The 22,362-nt window shown below is 38.6% G+C and overlaps 1 protein-coding gene across 4 annotated transcripts; it reads left to right on the top strand.

Moving 5' to 3' along the window:
- The first annotated feature begins 1,888 nt into the window (after positions 1 to 1,888).
- On the top strand, positions 1,889 to 21,977 carry ZNF510 (zinc finger protein 510). 4 transcript variants are annotated; one of them, XM_088018887.1, is made up of 6 exons: positions 1,889 to 1,944; positions 3,975 to 4,282; positions 5,076 to 5,134; positions 14,040 to 14,178; positions 14,460 to 14,555; positions 16,788 to 21,977. In XM_088018887.1, the coding sequence occupies exons 3-6, from the start codon at positions 5,120 to 5,122 to the stop codon at positions 18,470 to 18,472; spliced, it is 1,935 nt and encodes a 644-aa protein (XP_087875013.1). In that variant the 5' UTR covers positions 1,889 to 1,944; positions 3,975 to 4,282; positions 5,076 to 5,119; the 3' UTR covers positions 18,473 to 21,977. The 4 variants fall into 4 exon arrangements, with proteins under 4 accessions (XP_087875013.1, XP_027978123.2, XP_087875014.1 ...); XM_028122322.2 differs by having other exon boundaries at positions 3,975 to 4,285; positions 14,040 to 14,166; XM_088018888.1 differs by having other exon boundaries at positions 3,975 to 4,285.
- The last annotated feature ends 385 nt before the right edge of the window (positions 21,978 to 22,362 follow it).

Below are 22,362 nucleotides of genomic sequence, written 5' to 3'. Positions count from 1 at the left end.
ATTATAATATGAATTCCATGGATATGGCCTTGCTATGTTCCAGCACCTACCTCATTGTTCTAACAAAATTATTGAATGTTCTCCTTCCACTGCTTTAAACCCCAGCTCTAATACATACTACCTTCTCACTCTCTTTTCTTCTTGAACTTTTCTTGCACCAGGATCAGTTTTTAAATATTTTAGCAATAGCGTATGTGTTAATATAGATACATTACTATGCATTTTCAGTTTTCTTTTGATCATTACTAAAAGTTTTTATTAGCATAAAAGTTGGAATTGTTCCTTAATGTTTAACAAACAAAATATATAAATATCAAAGAGAAAAAACACACATAGAAAACTTTTTTAGAATTCTGATTGGAACTTTATATTCCTTTCATCTAGAAAACTGGTATTTATTGAAGTTTCTTAAGTGTCAACAGAATCAAGTTTTATACCTTGATTCACATAAGCTGCAATAAGTTACTGGAAACATTAATCTTTCTTTTTAGTTGCTAATCAAAACTCTCTTTTTATCACTGCCATATAAAATAATCTATGTTACAAAATAACAACCAAGAAAAGTGTGTTTATATATAAATGTATGTACGTTTTGTATGTATAAACACATATACACAAAGAGTCAAAATGTGTGGAGGTTCCTAATTTAGTTCCTAATTTCAGAAGTGTGCAAATGTAAGTTTGTCCTTAGGAGAGGCATAATTTGCATGATAATCGTTTTTTTATTGAGTGGTATGTACTTTCAGGTATTACTTATGGAGGATTCAACAACTTACTTTTTTTCCCTAAAGAAACTCTGAGGATCACAGATATTACTCTTTTATGTTAATGATAGGCTCCATTTCCTGTTATTTGTTACATTTTACAGTTTTATTCACAAAAGCTGTTTACATGTGGTAAAGTTAATTGTATATTGGTACCCACAAAATGGGGGCCCAAGTCACAAATCTAAGTCAGCCTGATCTAATGGTACCCTTCTCATTGTCAGACACCTAACATATGCCAATCACAATTCAGCTTTAGCTAGCTGACTTTACCTTTATAAGGAAACTTTTACTTTGCCTTATAAGGAAATCTCTAGTAATAAAATATGCTCTTGTCCAAAATCCCTCAGAAGAGTGCTCTATGATTTGTTTTCCCTTGAGTAAAGGACATCAATCTTGTTAGTTTTAGTTTTATTTGACACATGTTTTAGTTTTATTTGACAGATATATTTTATCTTCTTTTGGCAGCTGAGTTAAAAGGCACACTTTTTGAAAAAACAGTTCAAAAATTTCCCTTTATAAACTTCATATTACAAAACTTCCAACTGCATAGAGAAGTAGAAAATAGTAAAAGGAGTATACCCATATACTAGAGGTAGAAATCCTTAACATGTTGCCATATTTGCTTTTTCTAGTTATTTTTTCAATTACAAATATGTAATATAATGTTAAATATTTTAATATACATCTCTAAAAAAAGTAAATTTCTCTTCATAATCCGAATGTCATTATCACAATTAACAAAAATAACAATAAATTCCCTTAATATTTCTAATATCCAATCCATATACAAATTTCCCCAGTTGTTCCCAAATGTCTTCTTGTTTTCTCCAACCAGGATCTGATCCATGACCACATACTGTACTTCATCTTATGTCAAAGTTTAACCCATAACCTCTGGGGTTTTGGTAGGATCTGGGCTCCAGATATCAATACAGGGAGTTAATCTTACTATGCCCTCTTTATCCCCGGCCTCCCCGCCGCACGCCGGCCTCCAACACACCCGAAAGCCGCGAGGAGTCGCGCTCTTTTCATGGGAAATGTAGTCCTGAAGGCCACGGCTCCCCGCGCGGCCTTCTGGGAACGGATATCCTGGACTTTTCCCTGCGCATGTGCAGTCAACCCTACTTTCCTGCTTCCGCCCTCTCCGGCCGTGCGGGGGAGGCCCGTTTGCCCTCAGGTGAGAGGAGCGGGGCGGGGGTTTCTGGGCCTCCGTGCGCCTGGCGGGGGCGGGGGCGGGGTGGGGTTGTGGCCTGAGGAAGGGACCCAGACGTCTCGGGAACTCCCCGCTCTACCCAGGGCGGGAACCCCGCCGCTTATTCCGGAGCCAGGCGAGAACCTACACCTGGCAAAGGCGGTTGGGGGCGGGCCCAGCCCGGCGGGCTCCGGGGACCCAGATGGGGCGAGTGCTTTAGGAAGATGTTCCCTGTAGACTGGAGTGCGGGAGCTGACCGCAGCCGGCGCTGGGAAGATCCCTTGCTGGCGGCGGGAAGGTAATGCCTGTTTAGGTTATTGGATATTGACCGTGAAGCTGGCATAGAGCGCGCCCCGGCCTTGAGCTTAAAAGCCAGAAAGATCGGGTAAATTCCTCCTTTGTCACTTGGGCATAAGTCAGGTTCTCATCTGAAAATAAGGATATTAGTAAAAACTGCTTTGTGGCATTGTTCAGAAAGAGATAAGTCATCATCTATAAAGCATTCAGCCAAATGCTAGTGAGTAAGCACTAATAGGTACAAGGTATAAGCCAACATGCAGTGTTGGCTTCCATCATATTTGGAAGACACTTTGTTCTTTTTTATTTAGTATTTAACTTAATCTTTACAGCCACCCTATTTATAGGTATAACCATATAATTTTATTTTAATTCAATTAATATATAGTGTATTGTTAATTTCAGAGGTAGAGTTTAGTGATTCATCAATTGTATATAACACCCATTGCTCATTACATCACATGCCCCCCCTTAATGTCCACCACCCAGTTACCCCATCCCCTCACCCACCTCCACTCTAGCAACCCTCAGTTTGTTTCCTATAGTTAAGAGTCTCTTATGGTTTGTCTCCCTCTCTGATTTCCTCTTATTTTATTTTTCCCTCCCTTCCCCTATGATCCTGTTTTGTTTCTTAAATTCTACATATGAGTGAAATCATATGATAATTGTCTTTCTCTGACTTATTTCTCTTAGCATAATACCCTCTAGTTCCATCCATGTCATTGCAAATGGCAAGATTTCATTCTTTTTGATGGCTGAGTAATAGTCCAGTGTGTGTGTGTGTGTGTGTACACCACATTTTCTTTATCCATTCATCTGTTGATGGACATCTGTCTTCCTATAGTATTAACCATATAATTTTAGAAAGAAAGAGGTAAAGAAAAGAAAAAGAAAATGGGCTCAGAAGAGTGAAATTACAGACTGAAGGTCAAAAAGGTGAGGCAGCCAGGATGTAAACAGATATGCTTTACTTCCAAATTCAGCTATACAAACTCAGCATTGCAGCCTTCGCAGCACTAGTAGAGTGACTTGCCCCCACCCCCCATATTCTCAGGACTATGATTGTAAAGTCAACAGGAGCCAAATGTCACTCTGTGATAGGTGTATCTATTCCGGGGTTTCTGGCATGTCTCCAGAACTGGATAAGACTGAGCCTCCTGGCACCTCCTGTACTGTCCAGGCTGTCTTCTGTCTTCTGAAGGCACAGTCTGATATTGTAGTGCAGTGCTGTCTAATAGATAAGGTGAACCACATATGTAATTTTAAATGTTCTAGTAGCCACATTAAAAATTAAAACACATGAAGTTAGTTTTAACATATTCTTTATCTTAGTATATACAAAACTATTCATTGTGCGGTAGCCACATTTCAAATACTCAATAGTGGGATGTGGCTAGTGGCTACAATAATGGGTGAGCAGTTCTAATGAATTTGAAGAGAATCAGGTTTAAGGCCCTACACCAGTGGTTCCAAACCAGGATAATTTTGCTCTCCAGAGGACTTTTGGAAATGGCTGGAGATGATTTGGGTTCTCACAACAGAGGAGGAATGCTACTAGTGTCTGGTGGGTAGAGGCCAGAAATGCTGCTAGACATCCTACAATGCACAGGACAGCCCCCATGTGACAAAGAATTATGTAGCCCAAAATGTCAGCATTGCTGAAGTTGAGAAACTTTGCTCTCGATGAAAGGTTCAACTAAGAGGAATTTGTTTCCTAGGCCTAAGTCTCAACGTCTGGAACAAAGTAGCTCTTGTGTGACAGGGAGGAGAGGAGCCCTGGGGACAGGAGTCCCACCTGGAAGAAGAGCTCATCTAACAGGAACCACCCTCACCAGAGCTTCAGAATATGCAGAAGAACCCAGAAAGGAGTGGGTCCTAAGAACCCAGAAAGGAGTGGGTCCTAATTTGCTCCACCAGAAGCAGTTCTTAATTACCTTGTCCAGAAAGAGCCAGACTTGGTGATGTCACCACATCCAGAAGCTATCACAGACTGTGTGACAGTGGAAAGTGGACCAGCTTACAGAAGGTGGTGAGCTGGGGTTGAAAGAGATGACTATCAGGCCATATAGGAAAAGCCACTGCCAGAGCCAAGGAAATTCAGTCTCAGTCCTTAAACAGTCCCCGTTTTCTTCATTTTTCCCTCTTTACAGATTCTGAGCCACTCTCACATTGTGTCCATCACAAGTGGCATCTAGAGATATGCTGAGGCTTCCTTTATCCTGAACATATAGAATTATAAAATGACAGTATTGGAGGGGATTTCTATCTCTGACTCTTTTGAAACTTTAAAAAAAAATGGAGCCTGAGATGTATATCCCCTGGTCATCCAGGACAGAGCGAGGAGCAAAGCACAGTGCAGTTCATTCTGTCACACATAAGTCACTAGAAGTGTCTCATCAAAAGTCTTACCAAAAGAGCAAAATGATTTTAAAATATTTCAGCACTAAGCATCTTTTTTTCCCCCAGAGTTTTCTGTTGATTTTCTAACTCAAAGTAGAAATAATAGGATATTAATATTATCCTCTGTTTTAATTTTTTGTTAATTAGTCAGAGGGGGACATACATTTTTAAAATTAATAGGAAATAATTTAAGTCACTGGTGAAAAATAGCAGGGTTACATCCACGTGATCATATCAGAGATGTATTACATATATCGGGAGTGCTGTCTCTATGTGGTGCTTCCTGCCCCTTCTCAAGGGTCAATAGAACATTTTTCCATAGGGAGGCCTTTCCCCCAGCTGATGTGGTGAGATTTTTAGGCAACTGGCGGAAGCTCACCAGACCTCTTGTAATTCCACTCCTCTTTCCTTATCCCCAGCTTATCCATCACAGTTCTCTGTACTCTCCCAACAACAGCAGAAAATGAACACATCTCAGGTGAGTTATTTATATACAACTTTTTTTATAATGGATTTTATAGGTAGTTAGTGAACATAGAAAAGTGGGAATGGAAATGGATCAGAACCATTGAAGGAAGGTAGAGAAAAGCAGATGAGTAGTACAGCACAGCTGGCATGTGGGTAGATGCAGTCCTATGAAGTTACACATTTTCCGAAGTGCAAGTAGCAGTTTTCTTCCTGACCTTTCTGATAGCCATGGCAGAGAGTCAGACAATATTTGTTTCAAGATTTGCATTGATGAGAATCTTAAATCAAACCTTCCTCTGAAATCTAAAGTCACTGAAGTCAGGGAAAATGTCTTTGTTGGTTTTCAGGTAGGTGATAGTGCAGATCTTTCCAATAACAACCCGGAAATAATTGTAGAATGTTGTTTCCACTTTTTCCTCAGTGGGAGTAAGGGGCACATTGCCAAAGCAGGGCTTTTGTTAATACAGTTGTCCATCTAAATAAAACAGAAGAAGCAGACCTTTTTCTGACCATTCTGCTAGATCCAGAGATAATACTTAGACTAACTGGAGGTCAGCATGAATAGCTGGTACGTTCATGTCCTAAAAATAGCTTTATGTAAATATTTCTCTCAGGTACCTGTCTTGAACAAGTTGTTCAGGAGAGAGCTTAAAGTTCTGTTCTCTAGCAAATGCTACCGCACTTTCCATTCACATCTCAATCTGCATGAGGCCTTGGTGTCTCTACTCATATACCTGTGACCTGCACCCACCAGTGACCTAACTACAGTCAAATCCAGTGGGTCCTTGCCTCATCCTTACCTCACAGACCTGTCTGCAATGCCTGCTCTGCGCCTACTCAGTCCTTCTGGAAGGTCTCCTGTGTTAGTGTCTCTGACGGCCTGTTTTTTTCATGGAGTCATCTTTCTTTTGCCCTTTGACATGTCTCATCACAGGTTTCCAGTCCTTCTAACTATTTTTCTAGCTGGTCTCCTTGACTCATTTCATCCCCACTCTAGTTTCAAGAACAGTGTTTTTCCTAGTTCCCATAAATGCGGCTCTGCGGCCCACTGTGACCAATAGCACTTTTTTAACATTTTTATTTATTTTATTTTATCTTATGTATTTTTTGAGAGAGAGAGAGCATGCGAGCAGGGGAGGGGTAGAATGAGAGGGAGAGACTCCCAGCTGAGTGTGCAGCCTTACGCAGGGCTTGATCTCACGACTCCAAGATCATGACCTGAGCCGAAATCAAGAGTTGGACACTTAGCCAACTGAGCCACCCAGGTGCCCCACCAATAGCACTTTTTATGATGATGTAAACCTTCTGTATCTGCATTGTCCCAAATGATGGCCACTACCTGCATATGCCTGTTGAGCACTTGAAATATGGCTAGTGTGACTGAGGAACTGAATTTTTAATTTAAGTTTTAAATAGTTACACATGGCTAGTGACTGCCATGTTGGACATAGTTGACTCAACATCTCTGTGTAGGTATCTACACGGCATCTCCAGCTGAACTGATGCAAAGTAAAAGTTAACATTTATAATCCCATTTACAGTTCTTCCCAAACGAATTTCCCTCATCTTTCCATATTAGATGTTACGTCCCCAGTCCCAGCCAGACACCCAAGCCACAAAAGTGCTACTGCACATCCCTGGCTTCTCTTGTTCTCACTGTCTCAACTCCTGACACATCTGGTGTGTAATCATGTCTTGCCACTTTTCCCATTTGTCAAAGATAACAGCAATTTTATATGGTCAAACATAATGTATTTTATTTTATTTATTGATTGATTGATGATTGATTTTTTAATTTATGTAACAGGGAGAGACACAGCGAGAGAGGGAACACAAGCAGGGGGAGTGCGAGAGGGAGAAACAGGCTTCCTGGCGAGCAGGGAGCCTGATGCAGGGCTCAATCCCAGGACCCCAGGATCATGACCTGAGCCGAAAGCAGACACCCAACAGCTGAACCACCCAGGCGCCCCTAAACCTAATGTATTTTAAATGTATTCCTCTACTTTATTCCTCCTACGACTATCTCATGGTTTCACACCTGAACTGTTGGAATAGCTTCTTTACCAACCTGACCACTTCTTTCTTCACCCTACTCAAGCACATCTTCCACACAGGTAGTTCATCTAAATGCTAGTGAAGTAATGTCTTGTCCATGTGTAAATCACCTCTGTGGCTCCTCACCCCACATGATAAAATTCCCAGTTCCTCAGAATAACATTCAGGCTTTGGAGACATTACACCTTCCTACTATTTTTTTTTTTTTTTTTTTTACTTTATTGGTGCTCTGATTTTTTTTTTTTAATTTTTTTTTATTAACATATAATGTATTATTTGTTTCAGGGGTACAGGTCCGTGATTCATCAGTCTTACACAATTCACAGCGCTCACCATAGTACATACCCTCCCCAATGTCCGTCACCCAGCCATCCCACTCCACTCCAGCAACGCTCAGTTTGTTTCCTGAGATTAAGAGTCTCTTATGGTTTGTCTCCCTCTCTGGTTTTGTCTTGTTTAATTTTTCCCCTCCCTTCCCCTATGATCCTGTGTCTTGTTTCTCAGATTCCTCATATCAGTGAGATCATATGATACTTGTCTTTCTCTGACTTATTTCGCTTAGCATAATATCCTCTAGTTCCATCCACATTGTTGCAGATGGCAAGATTTCATTTTTTTGATGGTAGCATAATATTCCATTGTGTATATATACCACATCTTTATCCATTCATCTGTTGATTGACATCCAAGCTCTTTCCATAGTTTGGCTATTATGGACATTGCTGCTATAAACATTGGGGTGCAGGTGCCCCTTTGGATCACTACATTTGTATCTTTGGGGTAAATACCCAGTAGTGCAATTGCTGGGTCGTAGGGTAGCTCTATTTTCAACTTTTTGAGGAACCTCCATACTGTTTTCCAGAGTGGCTGCACCAGTTTGCTTTCCCACCAACAGTGTAGGAGGGTTCTGCTTTCTCTGCATCCTCGCCAACATCTTTCATTTCCTGACTTGTTAATTTTAGCCATTCTGACTGGTGTGAGGTGGTATCTCATTGAGGTTTTGATTTGGATTTCCCTGATGCCGAGCAATGTTGAGCACTTTTTCATGTGTCTCTTGGCCATTTGGATGTCTTCTTTGCAGAAATGTCTGTTCATGTCTTCTGCCCATTTCTTGATTGGATTATTTGTCCTTCAGGTGTTGAGTTTGAGAAGTTCTTTATAGATTTTGGGTACTGGCCCTTTATCTGATATGTCATTTGCAAATTCTTCTCCCATTCTGTGCGTTGTCTTTTGGTTTTGTTACTGTTTCCTTTGCTATGCAGCAGCTTTTTATCTTGATGAAGTCCGAATAGTTCATTTTTGCCCTTGCTTCCCTTGCCTTTGGCGATGTTTCTAGGGAGAAGTTGCTGCGGCTGAGGTCAAAGAGGTTGCTGCCTGTGTTCTTCTTTAGGATTTTGATGGACTCCTGTCTCACATTGAGTTCTTTCAACCATTTTGAGTCTATTTTTCTGTGTGGTGTAAGGAAATGGTTCAGTTTCATTCTTCTGCATGTGGCTGTCCAATTTTCCCAACACCATTTGTTGAAGAGACTGTCTTTTTTCCATTGGACATTCTTTCCTGCTTTGTCGAGATTAGTTGACCATGGAGTTGATTTCTGGGCTCTCGATTCTGTTCCATTGATCTATGTGTCTGTTTTTGTGCCAGTACCAGACTGTCTTGATGATTACAGCTTTGTAAGAGAGCTTGAAATCCGGAATTGTGATGCCACCGGCTTTGCTTTTCTTTTTCAACCTTCCTCTGGCTATTTGGGGTCTTCTCTGGTTCCATACAAATTTTAGGATTATTTGTTCCATTTCTTTGAAAAAAGTGGATGGTATTTTGATTAGGGGTTGCATTAAATGTGTAGATTGCTCTAAGTAGCATAGACATTTTCACAATATTTGTTCTTCCAATCCATGAGCATGGAACGTTTTTCCATTTCTTTGTGTCTTCTCAGTTTCTTTCATGAGTATTTTATAGTTTTCTGAGTACAGATCCTTTGCCTCTTTGGTTAGATTTATTCCTAGGTAGCTTATGGTTTTGGGTGCAATTGTAAATGGGATCGACTCCTTAATTTCTCTCTCTTCTGTCTTGTTGGTGTATAGAAATGCCACTGATTTCTGTGCATTGATTTTATATCCTGCCACTTTACTGAATTCCTCTATGAGTTCTAGCAGTTTTGGGGTGGAGTCTTTTGGGTTTACTGCATAAAATATCATATCATCTGCAAAGAGTGAGAGTTTGACTTCTTCTTTGCCATGAATGTTGAAGTCTTGATTGACAGGCCTTCCTTTCAGCATTTTAAATAAGTCATACCACTGCATTCTGATCTCCCTGGTTCCTGAGGACAAATTGACTGTTAGCTTTATTTGGGAGCCTTTAGAAGTGATAAGTCAGGGTGGGGGGATGGGTTAGCCTGGTGATGGGTATTAAAGAGGGCACATTCTGTGTGGAGCACTGGGTGTTATGCACAAACAATGAATCATGGAACACTACATCAAAAACTAATGATGTAATGTATGGTGATTAACATAACAATACAAATTTAAAAAATAAAGACTCAAAGGCACATTTAAAATACGGAAAAAAAAAAGTGATAAGTCACTTCCCTTTTGCTGCTTCAAGAATCATTCTGTTTTTCTGCCCCTTCTCTCTCCTCCTACTACTCTCCTTTGGATGTTGCTATATTTAGATGTTTGATTTTATCCCACAGGTCACTGAGGCTTTTTGTTCATTTTTCCTATTTTTACTTTCTGTCCTCAGATTGTATCATCTCACTAGGTCTGTATTCAAAATTGGGTGATTCTCCTGCATGTTCAGATCTGCTATTGAGACCTCTAAGGAATGTTTCACTTCAATTATTGTACTTTCATATTTCAAATTTCAAATTTTCAAATTTCAGAATTTCAGTTTACTTTTTCATCAAATATGTATTATTTCTAATTCTTTATTCAGTGAGAATGTGTTCCCGTACTTTATTTTGCTTCTTTAGATACGGTTTTCTTTAGTTATTTGTATGTATTTAGAACAGTTTATTGAAAGTCTTTGTCTAGGGGTGCCCAGGTGGCTCAGTTCAAGTGTCTGCCTTCAGCTCAGGTCATGATCCCAGGGTCCTGGAATGGAGCCCCACATCAGGTTCCCTGCTCAGTCACGAGTCTGCTTCTCCTTCTCCCTCTCCCCGCCTCCATTCGTGCTCTCTCTCTCAAATAGATAAAATCCTTTTGAAAAAAAAGTCTTTGTCTAGTAAGTCCAATGTCTGGACTTCTTCAGAGACCGTTTCTACACGGTTTCATACATAGTATTGGGTTTGTTTGTTTTTGCTGTGTATGAGCCATACTTTTTTATTTATTTGTAGGTCTTAAATTTTTGTTAAAAACTTGATATTTAAAATAAAACGTGTCAGTTTATCATCAGAATACCACTCCACCACAGCTGTCATTTGTTTAGTGACTCTTTTGAACGGATTCTGTACAACCTATATTCTTTGTCATGTGTGACCACTGAAGTCTCCACTCCATTAGCTAAATAGTCAGCTAATAATTGGACAATGATTTCCTTAAGTACTCATAACCAGTAAGGCTCCAATCTTTGCCAAGATGCTCTATGTATAGGTTGGATGTTTGATTGTGTCCCACAGTTCAGCAGTTAGCCTGGCATTTTACTACCTTGCATTCACCTTCACTTTTCTTTCACAGAGCCTCAAGGTTAATGAGAGCCAAGTTTAGTACTTTCTCAGATGTTTCCTGAATATGCACATAGTCCAGGGCATGTGTGCTACCTTCTAGATTCCCAGAGAGAAGTCTGAGCTTTTCACAGCCCCTTCTGTATATATCATGCTCCAACTTTTCCTTTTAAGCTTTTTAATTACACTGTTTCCTTTAATTATTACAAACTGCCTGAGGTAGCCATGGTGGTAAAGAGTATCCCATGGGTTTTTTCTTTCTTAACTAATGTCATGCCCCCAGAGAAAATGCTGTTTGCAGTCGGTGAGCTTTGAGTTAGATCAAATGAAGACCGTTTTATGAATGGGATGTTCCATGGAGCTACCAGACAGGTCAAATAATGACAGATCTCTGGGACTTATCTTCCAGTTTAACCTCAGTTTTAGGCACTAAGAACTTGCATCTCGTCATTTAGGTATTTTATTCCCTAGGAGAGATTGGGCAGATGGGTCTGGGTAGCATCTTGGTAATGTCTGCTACTGCTGTCCCCTTACTGCAGGGGATGCCGCCCATGGCCTCAAGTTATTTTATTGACCTTTCCCGAAATAAGTGATACAGATCTGAGTGATTTAAGCGGTGACTTTTCTTCCCCTACACTAGCCAGTACCTCATGGGGCAGGAAGGGACTTCCCCAAAATTCTCCCCCAGTCCTTTCTGTGAACAGACTAGGTTCCTGGAGAAAATGTCACAAAAAGGTAGAAATCACACTATATCTGTGATATACACCACCTCCTCAGGGACTTCACACTCTAACATTTGTGCACATGTGGCCTTTAGCAGGTTGTTAAAATTTTTCTAGTTTTATCTTTCTGTCATCTTACATGAAGTTTGGTAGCATATGGTCCAGGAAGCAAACAGGTGGGTCCTGATTCTCCCTACAGATGCCTACCTTTTTCCTGATTTCAAATTGTTTATTTGTTAAGCAGTTTCATTTCTCTGATGAATTAAAAAAAAAAAGACCTAATTTTCAATCTGTCTAGCTTTGTTCTTGTTGTAAGGATGTTAGTATTGCTCTTTTCAACTCTCTACACTAAAATCCAAAGTCACACTGTATGTTTGTAATCTTTTCTAATTTGATGAGACTTAATTTGATGAGACATATTTTTAATATGCAAAATGCACTAGAAAATAATTTGTTATGATTATGTTATCTGGTATGTTTCAGTTACTCAAATTGGTTATTTATGTCATTTAAACCTTCTATATCAGTGGTCAGCAGACTTCATCTGTAAATGTGAGGTAGTAGGCTTTGTGGGAGATAATGGTCTCTTTGAAAATACTGAACTCTACAGTTGTAGTGCTGTAGCAGCCATGGATAATACATAAACAAATGAACGTGACTATGTTCCAATAAAATCTTACTTACAAAACAAAACAAAAACAGCAGGCCAGATTTTCCCTCTTGACTGTTGCTGACCCCTTTCTAAATCTCTATTGTTTTTTTTTTCAGTCAGCTTGCCCTGAGTTGAGAGTTGTGTTAAAATATTATAAAACTAATTATAATTATGGATCCATCTATCTCATTTTATCAACTTTTGTTATATATAGTTGACTCTCACTATTCACATGGTTATTTTCTGTAAAATCACCATGAACATTAAATTAACAAATACTCATTGCTCCTAGGGGAAATACAATGTTAAGTCCCTTTGAGTTTCTAGTCAAAACATTTTGGTCAGCCATTCAATACACAACCTGGTTTTATGTGTGTTTCTGTTTTAAAAATACTTTAGTACATTGTTTCATGAACAAGAACTAACAGCCCATGGCCTCAAGTTATTTGTTGCACCATAATTAATGCTTAAAGTTTATCTAACACACTTGGTCTCCCTAAGGCATATCACAGCCTTCTTGCACTCAGGAACACTAGACAGCATTTCTCATTACACAGGTAGGGGAACACAAGAAAAATCACAAAAATGCAAAGAATGTACTAAGTAGTCTGCAAAAAGAACATTTGGCAAAGCATTATCTTATTCAGCTCCAGCTGGAAAAATGTGTTGGATGCTCAAATCTTGTACCTTTCTGCGAGTGTCCTTAAATACTGCAAAATCATGAGTATTTTTTTTTAAAGATTTTATTTATTTATTTGACAGAGAGAGACAGCGAGAGAGGGAACACAAGCAGGGGGAGTGGGAGAGGGAGAAGCAGGCTTCCCGCAGAGCAGTGAGCCTGATGTGGGACTTGTTCCCAGGACCCCGGGATCATGACCTGAGCCGAAGGCAGACAGACGCCTAACGACTGAGCCACCCAGGCGCCCCAAAATCATGAGTATTTAGGTTAGAAGTATATTTTAGTGAGGTGAATTTGCAGATATAGAATCTGTGAATAATAAGAATTGACTGTATTTGCAAGCTAGGTTTTCAAATGCACACAAATTTATGTTTTTTATATTTTCTGTTAAAAGGATCATAAATAGTTACTGTGTTTTGTCATACTTTCTTTCCTTGATTGTTTTTATGTTAATATAACCAACTTTCTTTTGGCTCATAATTATGTATATTTTTTTCTGTCCTGTTATTTTCAATCTACATATATCCCTCTCTGTTAATTGTGTTTTCTTTGTTGTTTTTATGCTGTTAGTCTTTCTTTTAATTGATTGGTTAGTCCAAAAGTTGGCAAATTTTGTCTGTAATGGATCAGATAGTAAATGTTTTCAGTTTTGATAGTCATAAGGTCTGATAGAATTACTAGGCTATGCTGTTACAGCACGAAACCTACAATGAACAATACAGAATGATTGGGTATTTGTGATTATGTTGCAGGAAAACTTTTATTTATTAAAAAAGTGTCAAGCTAGATTTGGCCACAGGTAATAATTTGCTGACTCCTACCCTAGAATATGCCTAGGGTAGTATATTGGGGTATTGGATAAAAATTGTAAGAAATTTATCATTTTTGCTTAAAAAATTTTTTTAAACAAAGTTTAATATACTTAAAATATGTGCATGGAACTCATAAGTATATAAAAATAAAGTTATAAATATTTTTACTCATTGAATACCTCTAAAATATAAGTTAAAGTTAGATTCAAAATATGCATCCTTTGTATACGTTTGTTTTCAGTTCTTTACAGTAAACATAAGAATTGTTTTTAGGGGTATTTTCTATGTCACCTAATTTTGAACCCTTCAGATTGAGCAGAAATGTCTGTTGCAGGCATCAGTGTCATTCAAGGACGTGACTGTGGAATTCACCCAGGAGGAGTGGCAGCAAATGGGTCCTATTCAGAGGACCCTGTATAGAGATGTGATGCTGGAGAACTACAACAACCTAGTCTCAGTGGGTGAGCATATAGGTATAACTTACCCTCATCACAGCACATAGAAAGCATTTCCTTTTTATGCACTGATACAGATGAATATTTTATTTAGATTTTAATGTTATTGAGGTATTTCATTCAGGAGTATAAAATTAACTAAGCCCTTTTGAGGAGTAAAAGAAGTGTTTTGTCAACTCCCCATGATAAGTTCAAATCAGGATCTTCAGGGTGCTGCTTCTGAAGCTGTATCTTTTTACACTTTAGAAACTAAAAAGCTCATCATCTGTCCTAAATACTCCATTGTTCCCTGTTTACAGGGAACTGCATTTTCAAACCAGCAGTAATCTTCAAGTTGGAGCAAGGAGAGGAGCCTTGGTTCTTAGAGGAAGAATTCTCAAACCAGAGCCACCGAGGTGAGTTCCTGAGCACTAGCAGACAGAATTCTCTTGGGATAGTTAAGACTCCAGAAGGTCAGTTTGTCATTAAACACCTTTGTATTTCAAGACTCCTTTTAAGCTCAAAGGCAAAAAAAGCACCAATCAATAGAAAATGATTAATAAACTTGACTACATTAAAATTGAGAACTTTGTTTATAAAATATACTGTTAAAAGGATGAGAAGACAAGCCATAGAGAAGCAGAATATGTATATAATACAAGTAATCTAGAAAGGATAAGTACTCTGAAAATGTAAAAACTTCCACTAGTCAACGTAGGAAAAGGTGGCAACCCAATTGAAAAATAAGCAAAAGACTGAACAGGAACTTTTAAATGGCCATTAAATCTTTGAAAATGTGTTCAGTCTCTCATTAGCTTTCACGGAATGCAAAATAAAATACAAAGTGAGATGAGAGACACATGGTATGATGTGACATTAACAAATTTGGCAAAGCCAAGTCTTGATGAGGATGTGAAATATTAAAGAATCTTACGTACTGATGGAAAATGTAAGCTGGTAAAACCACTGTATAATCAGGAGGATGTTTCCAAGTCAGGTTAAAGTTTTACATAATTTTCAACCAAGGAATTCCTTTCCTAACTACATACCCTACAGAAAGGCATGATTATATTCCCTAGGATAAATAAAACAATATTTACTTATGGCAGTATTGTTTGTTTTTGTTAAAAATTGGGCTCATCAGGAGTAGAATGAAGAAAGCATTGTATTCCTCAAGGGGTAATTAACTACATAATCTTAAGCAAAAAGAAACCAAACAATATAAATATACGTGTGTGGTTACATTTATGTAAATGTCAGAAATGCAAAACTCAATTACATTTTTAGGAATTCATATATTGGTGATAAAACCACACAAAGAAAATCAAGGAAACAATTACGTAAATATTAGGAGGGTGGTGAACTCTTAAGCATGAAGTTAGAGATAAGTAGGGATGTTTGCAGAGCCATTTTTGTGTTCTATTTCTTGACATTTTTTTTTTCTAATTCAAGTTAGTTAACATACAGTGTAGTATTGATTTCAGGTTGACATGGTTTCTGATTATACTAGTGTTCACTCTGTACTGTTAAACTGTACATATAAGTTTTATGCAGATATAAATTATGTTTCATAGTTAAGAGAGTGAAGAGATGAACCAAAAATAGCAGATGGTATTTACAACTCATTAAAACCCTCAAAGGACAGCCATCTAGAATGCATAAATGATTTGGACCTTTCTTAAGTGCCGTCTTTGCAACAAGGCCTTCCATGATACCCCATTTAAAATAACACCCCTTGGGGCACCTTACTGGCTCAGTTGGTAGAGCATGCAACTCTTGATCTCAAGGTCATGAGTTCAAGCCCCACATTGGGCATAGAGCTTACATACATACATGCATACATAAAATACATATGTATATATTTTATACATATCAAATTGAAATGTGGAAATTTAGGATGAAGTGATCAAGTTCACTTACTGTTCAATTTTGATAAAATAAAGGTACCACAGCAGGAATTAAGCAGTGAATCTAATTTAGTTGCAAGAATAGATTTTTCTTTTTTCAGTTTTACATTTGTTTATATTTCTGTGACTTACAGCTATAAGATGGGTTAGATCCTAAGCTGTAAACTTCCTCATTTAATCATGAGGAAAGTTGTACTATCAATTTTGATTTGATATTGAAGAATTGAATGGAAATAAGGAATATCAGCTTGGAAATAGTGGACTCTTGAGGATTCTATCAGTGTAGCCTAGATAGTGTAGGACTATATTTCCTCAAAGCCAACCTCTTCCCCTGTTGGGCCTAGTCCATCAGTGTTCATTATCTCCTAATTCTTTTGTTCCTGTACTTAAGTTTATGTAGTCCCGTTGTGTTCATCCCATTATCTGGTTTTCCTGTTCCCTGAAATAACTCCTCTAGTGTTAGGAGTTAAACTAAACACTCCTATAAAAGTCTCATTTCTATTCTTTCTCCACCCCCATAGGAAAATGCAATTGATCACAATCCAAATACAGATATGTATTTATTACCAGTTTCCTCTCTCATTTTCACTATATCAATGCTGTTTTTAAAGGAGGGTGAGGATACGTACATAAATTATTTAATCTTGGAAAACCAAAAAATGAATGCGATATAGGCTATATATTTCCCATCCATAAGAAATGTAAGGTTCATAAGATGTTTTCAATTTATCTCTGTTTTAGACGATTACAGAGATGATGACCTGATGAAGAGGAAAAAGAAAATCCAAGATAAACACTTGCAGGAAATAATATTCATTGATAATAAACCATTGACTGGAGAGGAAGAAGTTTTGGGAAAACAGTTTAATCTGCACATAGCTCCTGTTTCAACAAAAATATCCTGTAAATATGACTCATGGGGAGTAAATTTGCAAAATATTTCCCAGCTTGTTAATAATAGAACCTATCCAACAAAAAAACCAAATTGCTATAGTGTATGTGAAAATTTGTCTTTCAAAATTAAGTTTGAGAGAACTCATACTGGAGAGGAGTTTCATGAATATAATAAAAATGGGAAAGCTCTTAGTTATAAGGAAAATCTTCCTAAGAATCAAAAGTGTCAAACTTTAGAGCAAGCTTTTAAATATGAAATTGGAAAAGCCTTCTATGGCGAGGCTGCTTGTGTTACATGTAAGAGTATTCACACAGAAAAATCCTATAAAGATGAATTTAGGAGAAAAAGTGAAAAAACAACTATCTTTGACTATAAAAGAACTGGGGTAGGGGAGAAACACTCTCCTCTTAACCAATGTGGGAAATCTTTCTGCGGGAAATCAGCTGTCAAGGAATACAGTAAGTTTAACATGCCTGTGAAACAGAATGAATGTCATGCAAGTGGAAGTAATTTCAACAGGAAGTCACACCTCACTCAACTTCAGAGAATTGTCACGGAAGAGAACCCAATGGTATATAATGATAGAACACGAACTGGGGATAAGTCCTTTGAATATCATGAAAATAGGAAATCCTACCAGATGTCAGCCCACAAAGTACGCCAGAGAACTCACTCTGAGATAAAACCCTATAAATGTAATGAATGTGGTAAATCCTTCTTTCAAAAAGGACATCTCATTCAGCATCAGAGAACTCACACCGGAGAGAAACCATTTGAATGTAATGAATGTGGAAAAACTTTCTCCCAGAAGTCACACCTCAGTACACATTGGAGAATTCACACAGCAGAGAAACCCTATAAGTGTAATGAATGTGGGAAAACATTTGTCCAGAAGTCAACCCTCAGGGGACATCAGAGAATTCATACAGGAGAGAAACCCTATAAATGTAGTGAATGTGGAAAAACTTTTGTTCAAAAGTCAACCCTCAGAGATCATCATAGAATTCACACAGGGGAGAAATCCTTTCAGTGTAAAGAATGTGGGAAAACTTTTGGTCAGAAGTCAAACCTCAGGATACATCAGAGAACTCACAGTGGTGAGAAAACATATCAATGTAACGAATGTGAAAAATCCTTTTGGCGAAAAGACCATCTCGTTCAACATCAGAAAACACACACAGGAGAGAAACCATTTAAATGTAGTGAGTGTGAGAAAACTTTTGCCCGGACATCAACCCTTAGAGTGCATCAGAGGATTCATACTGGGGAGAAACCATTTAAATGTAATGAATGTGGGAAAAAATTTGTCCGGAAGGCAATCCTCAGTGATCATCTGAGAATTCATACAGGGGAGAAACCTTTTCAGTGTAACAAATGTGGGAAAACTTTTGGCCAGAAATCAAACCTCAGAATACATCAGAGAATTCACAGTGGGGAGAAATCTTATGAATGTAATGAATTTGGGAAATTGTATAAGAAGTCAACTCTAAATGTTTGCCAGAGAATTCAGGGAGGGGGAAAACCCTATTGATATAATAACTATGGAAAATCCTTATGGCTGAAAAACCATGCCATTTGACTGCAGTAAACCCACACAGGAGAAAAACCATATAAATATGAATGTAGGAAGAATTTTATCCAAAAAGCAACCTTGAAAGTATATCAGAATACACGAGCTGGTATTTCTTTCAAGGTACTATGGAAAGCCCTTTTGAATGAAGCCATGCCCTTTAGATAACTCACGCAAAATTTCCTGGTCTCCCTTTCCTCCAAGTAGGTCTTTGGGACTGTGGATGCTTATATTTTATGCCACACCCATTTGTGACAAAACACCTCGCTGACAAACTACTAGGATGCTGTCAGGATAAAATGGAGATGATCCAGGACAACCTTGAGTATCATGCTTTAACATGGCACAGCTTTTACAAGGTAAAAGCCAGGGTGCCTGAAATATGTGGAACAAAATTCTCATTCGCATCTTTACCTTTTGAACATTTTGTGATCAAGCAGTGATCTTGTATTCTATTGAGCTCTCGCATGTTTACGTCTGTTTCCTTTGGAACGTAATTTAGCCATCCCTCTACTCGGGAGGTAGAAAGCTATTATGTAAGCCAAGCTTACATCAGTCAGTGGGTACAGCATTTATTAAAGAGTTGGTGTTGTGAGGAATTCCTCAAAGATCATCAGAGAATTCATTTTAAAAAAATCATTCAATGTACTGAAATAGATGATACCACCTGTTCCAGGGCTTTTGATGAACCTAAAAGGAAGATTTTTGGTTGAAATGTGAGCACACCTTGTGCAAGTAAAGCAAATGCTTCTTTAATGTTGTGAAGTCACTCTCCCTTCACACTTTGTTGTACCTCCATATACCCCAACATCAGCTGTTTCAGGGGAAAGAAATCTTCCTGTCTCCAATGGGGACCCATGGCCATTGGCACCCACCCAAGTATTTTGGGGAACTTTGAGGGAGGAAAGGGGCTGGAACTTTTATGGCTTTATGGGAAACAGATGCCCAAGTCAACATCTTATCACTTTCCATGGAGGTAAGGAGTATCTAGATAAAGAAAATGTTGTTAGAGCAGGGGTTACAGTAGGCAAGGGAAATGAATGTGACCCTGTGAATAAATGGGGCTCTTTTGGCCAGTGCAGTATATTGTGGTTACTTCTAAACCTGAAAGTGTAGTAGAAATGTGTTACATGCTATACTTCCCCTTCCAATAATTCAGAAGGGATTCTCCCAGTCAGGAAGAGTTATGTGTAAAGAAAATACCTTTGAGGTCCCACAGCCCTTAATGACCACTTTGCGCTTCAGTTTCTGTAACTATTCATTCTGTTGATTGGAATTTCTGGCAAAAGGAAATGCCCTTGGGGTGGGGAAGAAGGGTGGTTCGACTTGATACCCTAGCAAGGCTACCAAGTATATGCCTTTTGTAAAGCAGCTCTTAGCTTACTCTTGGGCTCCACTGGCTAACAAGATACAAAGGACACAAGCCTCAGGTGTAAAATGCACGTGGTATATTTAAGAATACAGCCGTCCTGGTCCCAGCAATATCTTAGCTATATATCAGATTGTAGCAGCTGTCCCTTACAGAGGAAACTTATCCCCCACTCTGCTGCCTGAAGCAAAGCTGAGGGCTCAGTAGGGCCCCCAGTTCATAGAAGTCACTCTAGTTGGGCCTGATTCACTGACAGTCTAGTGGGAATCACTGGACACTGACTATTCAACCTCAGTGCAATTATGCAGACCCAAAAATTGATGGGGCTGCTCCTCTCAATGGGCAGGACACAAGGATGTTCTCAACACTGGCAGATATTCCATTTGAAACTTGCGGCATTTTAATTGTGGTTCTTACTGTGCCTAGCTTTTTGACACACTGGTAGTAAAACTGCTGGCTGACAAAAGCACTCCTCTTTGGTGCTGTGAACTGTGGGGGGAAAGTCAGCTGCTAAGCACATCTGAGTTTTTAAACTAGATGCCCTTGGTAAGTGAGTATTCTATGATAATAGTGACTGGAATCAAGCTGCTGAGCAAGCCTTCACTATCCTGATTGCCAGCATTGCTACCTGGATCCATCATCATACTGACAGAGCAAAATATTCACCATCTTAACTGCATACAAAGTAAGTCTATATATCCAGTGCTTCCTTTGATGTCATTTGACCTAAGAATCTACATTTTTTCCCTTATGTATTAATATCCAATTCCACATACCATTTGATAATTCACCCCTTTCCTACTGATTTTTAAATGTATTCATATACTAAATTGTCATTCGTAAGGATATTGCACAAGACTGCTCATGACCCATTCCCTACATCCTGTTAGCAACATAGCCTCCTTTTGGGATCAGGGCTAGCATAAACCTCATATGAGCCAAAATATTCGATCTTTCTAGCCTGATAGTGAATTTTTCACTGAAGATTGTTTCAATCAGGAAAACGAGAATAACCTCCTAGGACTTTGGAAATGGAACATCACACACTAGAGCTGCCAATACCCTTGCCAAGATGCATCTGCACAAAAGAAGATAATAACTAGTTAGTGCTGTATTCCCTGAAAATAATCAAGAGGTTACTGTTTGTTTTTATAATAGGTGATATATTATGAAGTCTTTTTTTTTTAAGATTTTATTTATTTGACACAGAGACAGCCAGAGAAGGAACACAAGCAGGGGGAATGGGAGAGGGAGAAGTAGACCCCCCCTGAACAGGGAGCCTAATGCGGGGCTTGATCCCAGGACCCTGGGATCATGACCTGAGCTGAAGGCAGACACTTAATGACAGCCGCCCAGGTGCCCCATCTTTCATTCTTAAAATTTTTTCTCCGTTTCTTAACATATTTGAATCCTCTCCCTCATACCCCTTTTTATATATAATCTTTTAGAATTATGATTGGGTTTGCTATTAAGTTCAAGATCATCTATCCACTAGAATGAATAAATTCACCCAGGTAGTCTGAGTCACTGGCAGTCCAGGTGACAAAGCCCCATGATTGGGCACTTAGGCTTTATCTGCTGTCCCCTTGCTGGGGTAGGCCCACAGAACACCTCTCTGTATAATAATACATTATCAGCTGGAGACCATGGTCTGTGCTATAGCCACGAATGCTCCCTTCTCCCTGCCTGGGGGCTCTTTCTAGGTAATGGGCTTTTATTCCAACAGATGGGTGCCACAACTAGAGATCCTGGAAGAGTCCATTTTCTGTCTAACTGCTTGCCAAGGGTCTTTATGCTAATTTTAAAAAGCCACTGAGGGCAGGAATTTTTATGTTCTGTTCATAATGTATCCCAAGCAACTGAAACAGACCCTCTACACATTAGGCACTCAGAAATGCTAGAGGTGGATTTGTCAGAGTGGAATATGAACATGTTTTCTTTTGATACTGCAAATGATCTTTTATGATTATTCATTTACTAAAAATTAATTGCTGTGAGCGCCACTCAAAGACTCGTGTTTTGGATATTTTCAAAAGTTGCTAGAAGAAACTTGTTCTTAATATTCAGAAGTATACAGTACTGTTCTTCAAATATTTGTCACCCAAAATAAAATTTATTTTCAATAAACTAGAATTCCCAATCCAAAATTATGCCTACATATCAGTTCTTATTCACATTGTAGAGTGCGGGCATTTTTCTTTTTTCCCTTCTCTCAGCTTTGCTTTCACACAAATACTTTATAACTACTAATCCAAGCAATTTTGCAAAACAATAGTAATAGTAAATCAGATTTTTAAGACCAATGAAATGGGAAGGCAAAGAAACTTTCTTGGGATCATCCCTTTAGTCCATTGTACCACTAGTTCCACTCATTTTTATTTCAAAATCATCCTCCTGGCAGCTCCAAAGAGAAGATTCTTTTTTCTCAGGTTCAAGAATCTACTGGGAGAGATGTCTGATGCCAAAAGAGGGGCATAACACT

This window comes from Eumetopias jubatus, unplaced genomic scaffold, assembly GCF_037043125.1.
Source record: "Eumetopias jubatus isolate StellerSeaLion01/CBP00866 unplaced genomic scaffold, mEumJub1_p1.0 scaffold_15, whole genome shotgun sequence".
Taxonomy (NCBI): Eukaryota; Metazoa; Chordata; class Mammalia; order Carnivora; family Otariidae; genus Eumetopias; species Eumetopias jubatus.
The sequence above is the reverse complement of the archived record's forward strand: the minus strand, read 5'-3'. Positions and strand labels throughout refer to the sequence as shown.

Bases quoted from the DNA above. Each gene is read 5' to 3' on its own strand.
- ZNF510 (XM_088018887.1), top strand. The intron at 14,179-14,459 runs GTATAACTTACC...CCCTGTTTACAG, and splicing joins CTCAGTGGGTGAGCATATAG to GGAACTGCATTTTCAAACCA. The intron at 14,556-16,787 runs GTGAGTTCCTGA...TCTCTGTTTTAG, and splicing joins CTCAAACCAGAGCCACCGAG to ACGATTACAGAGATGATGAC.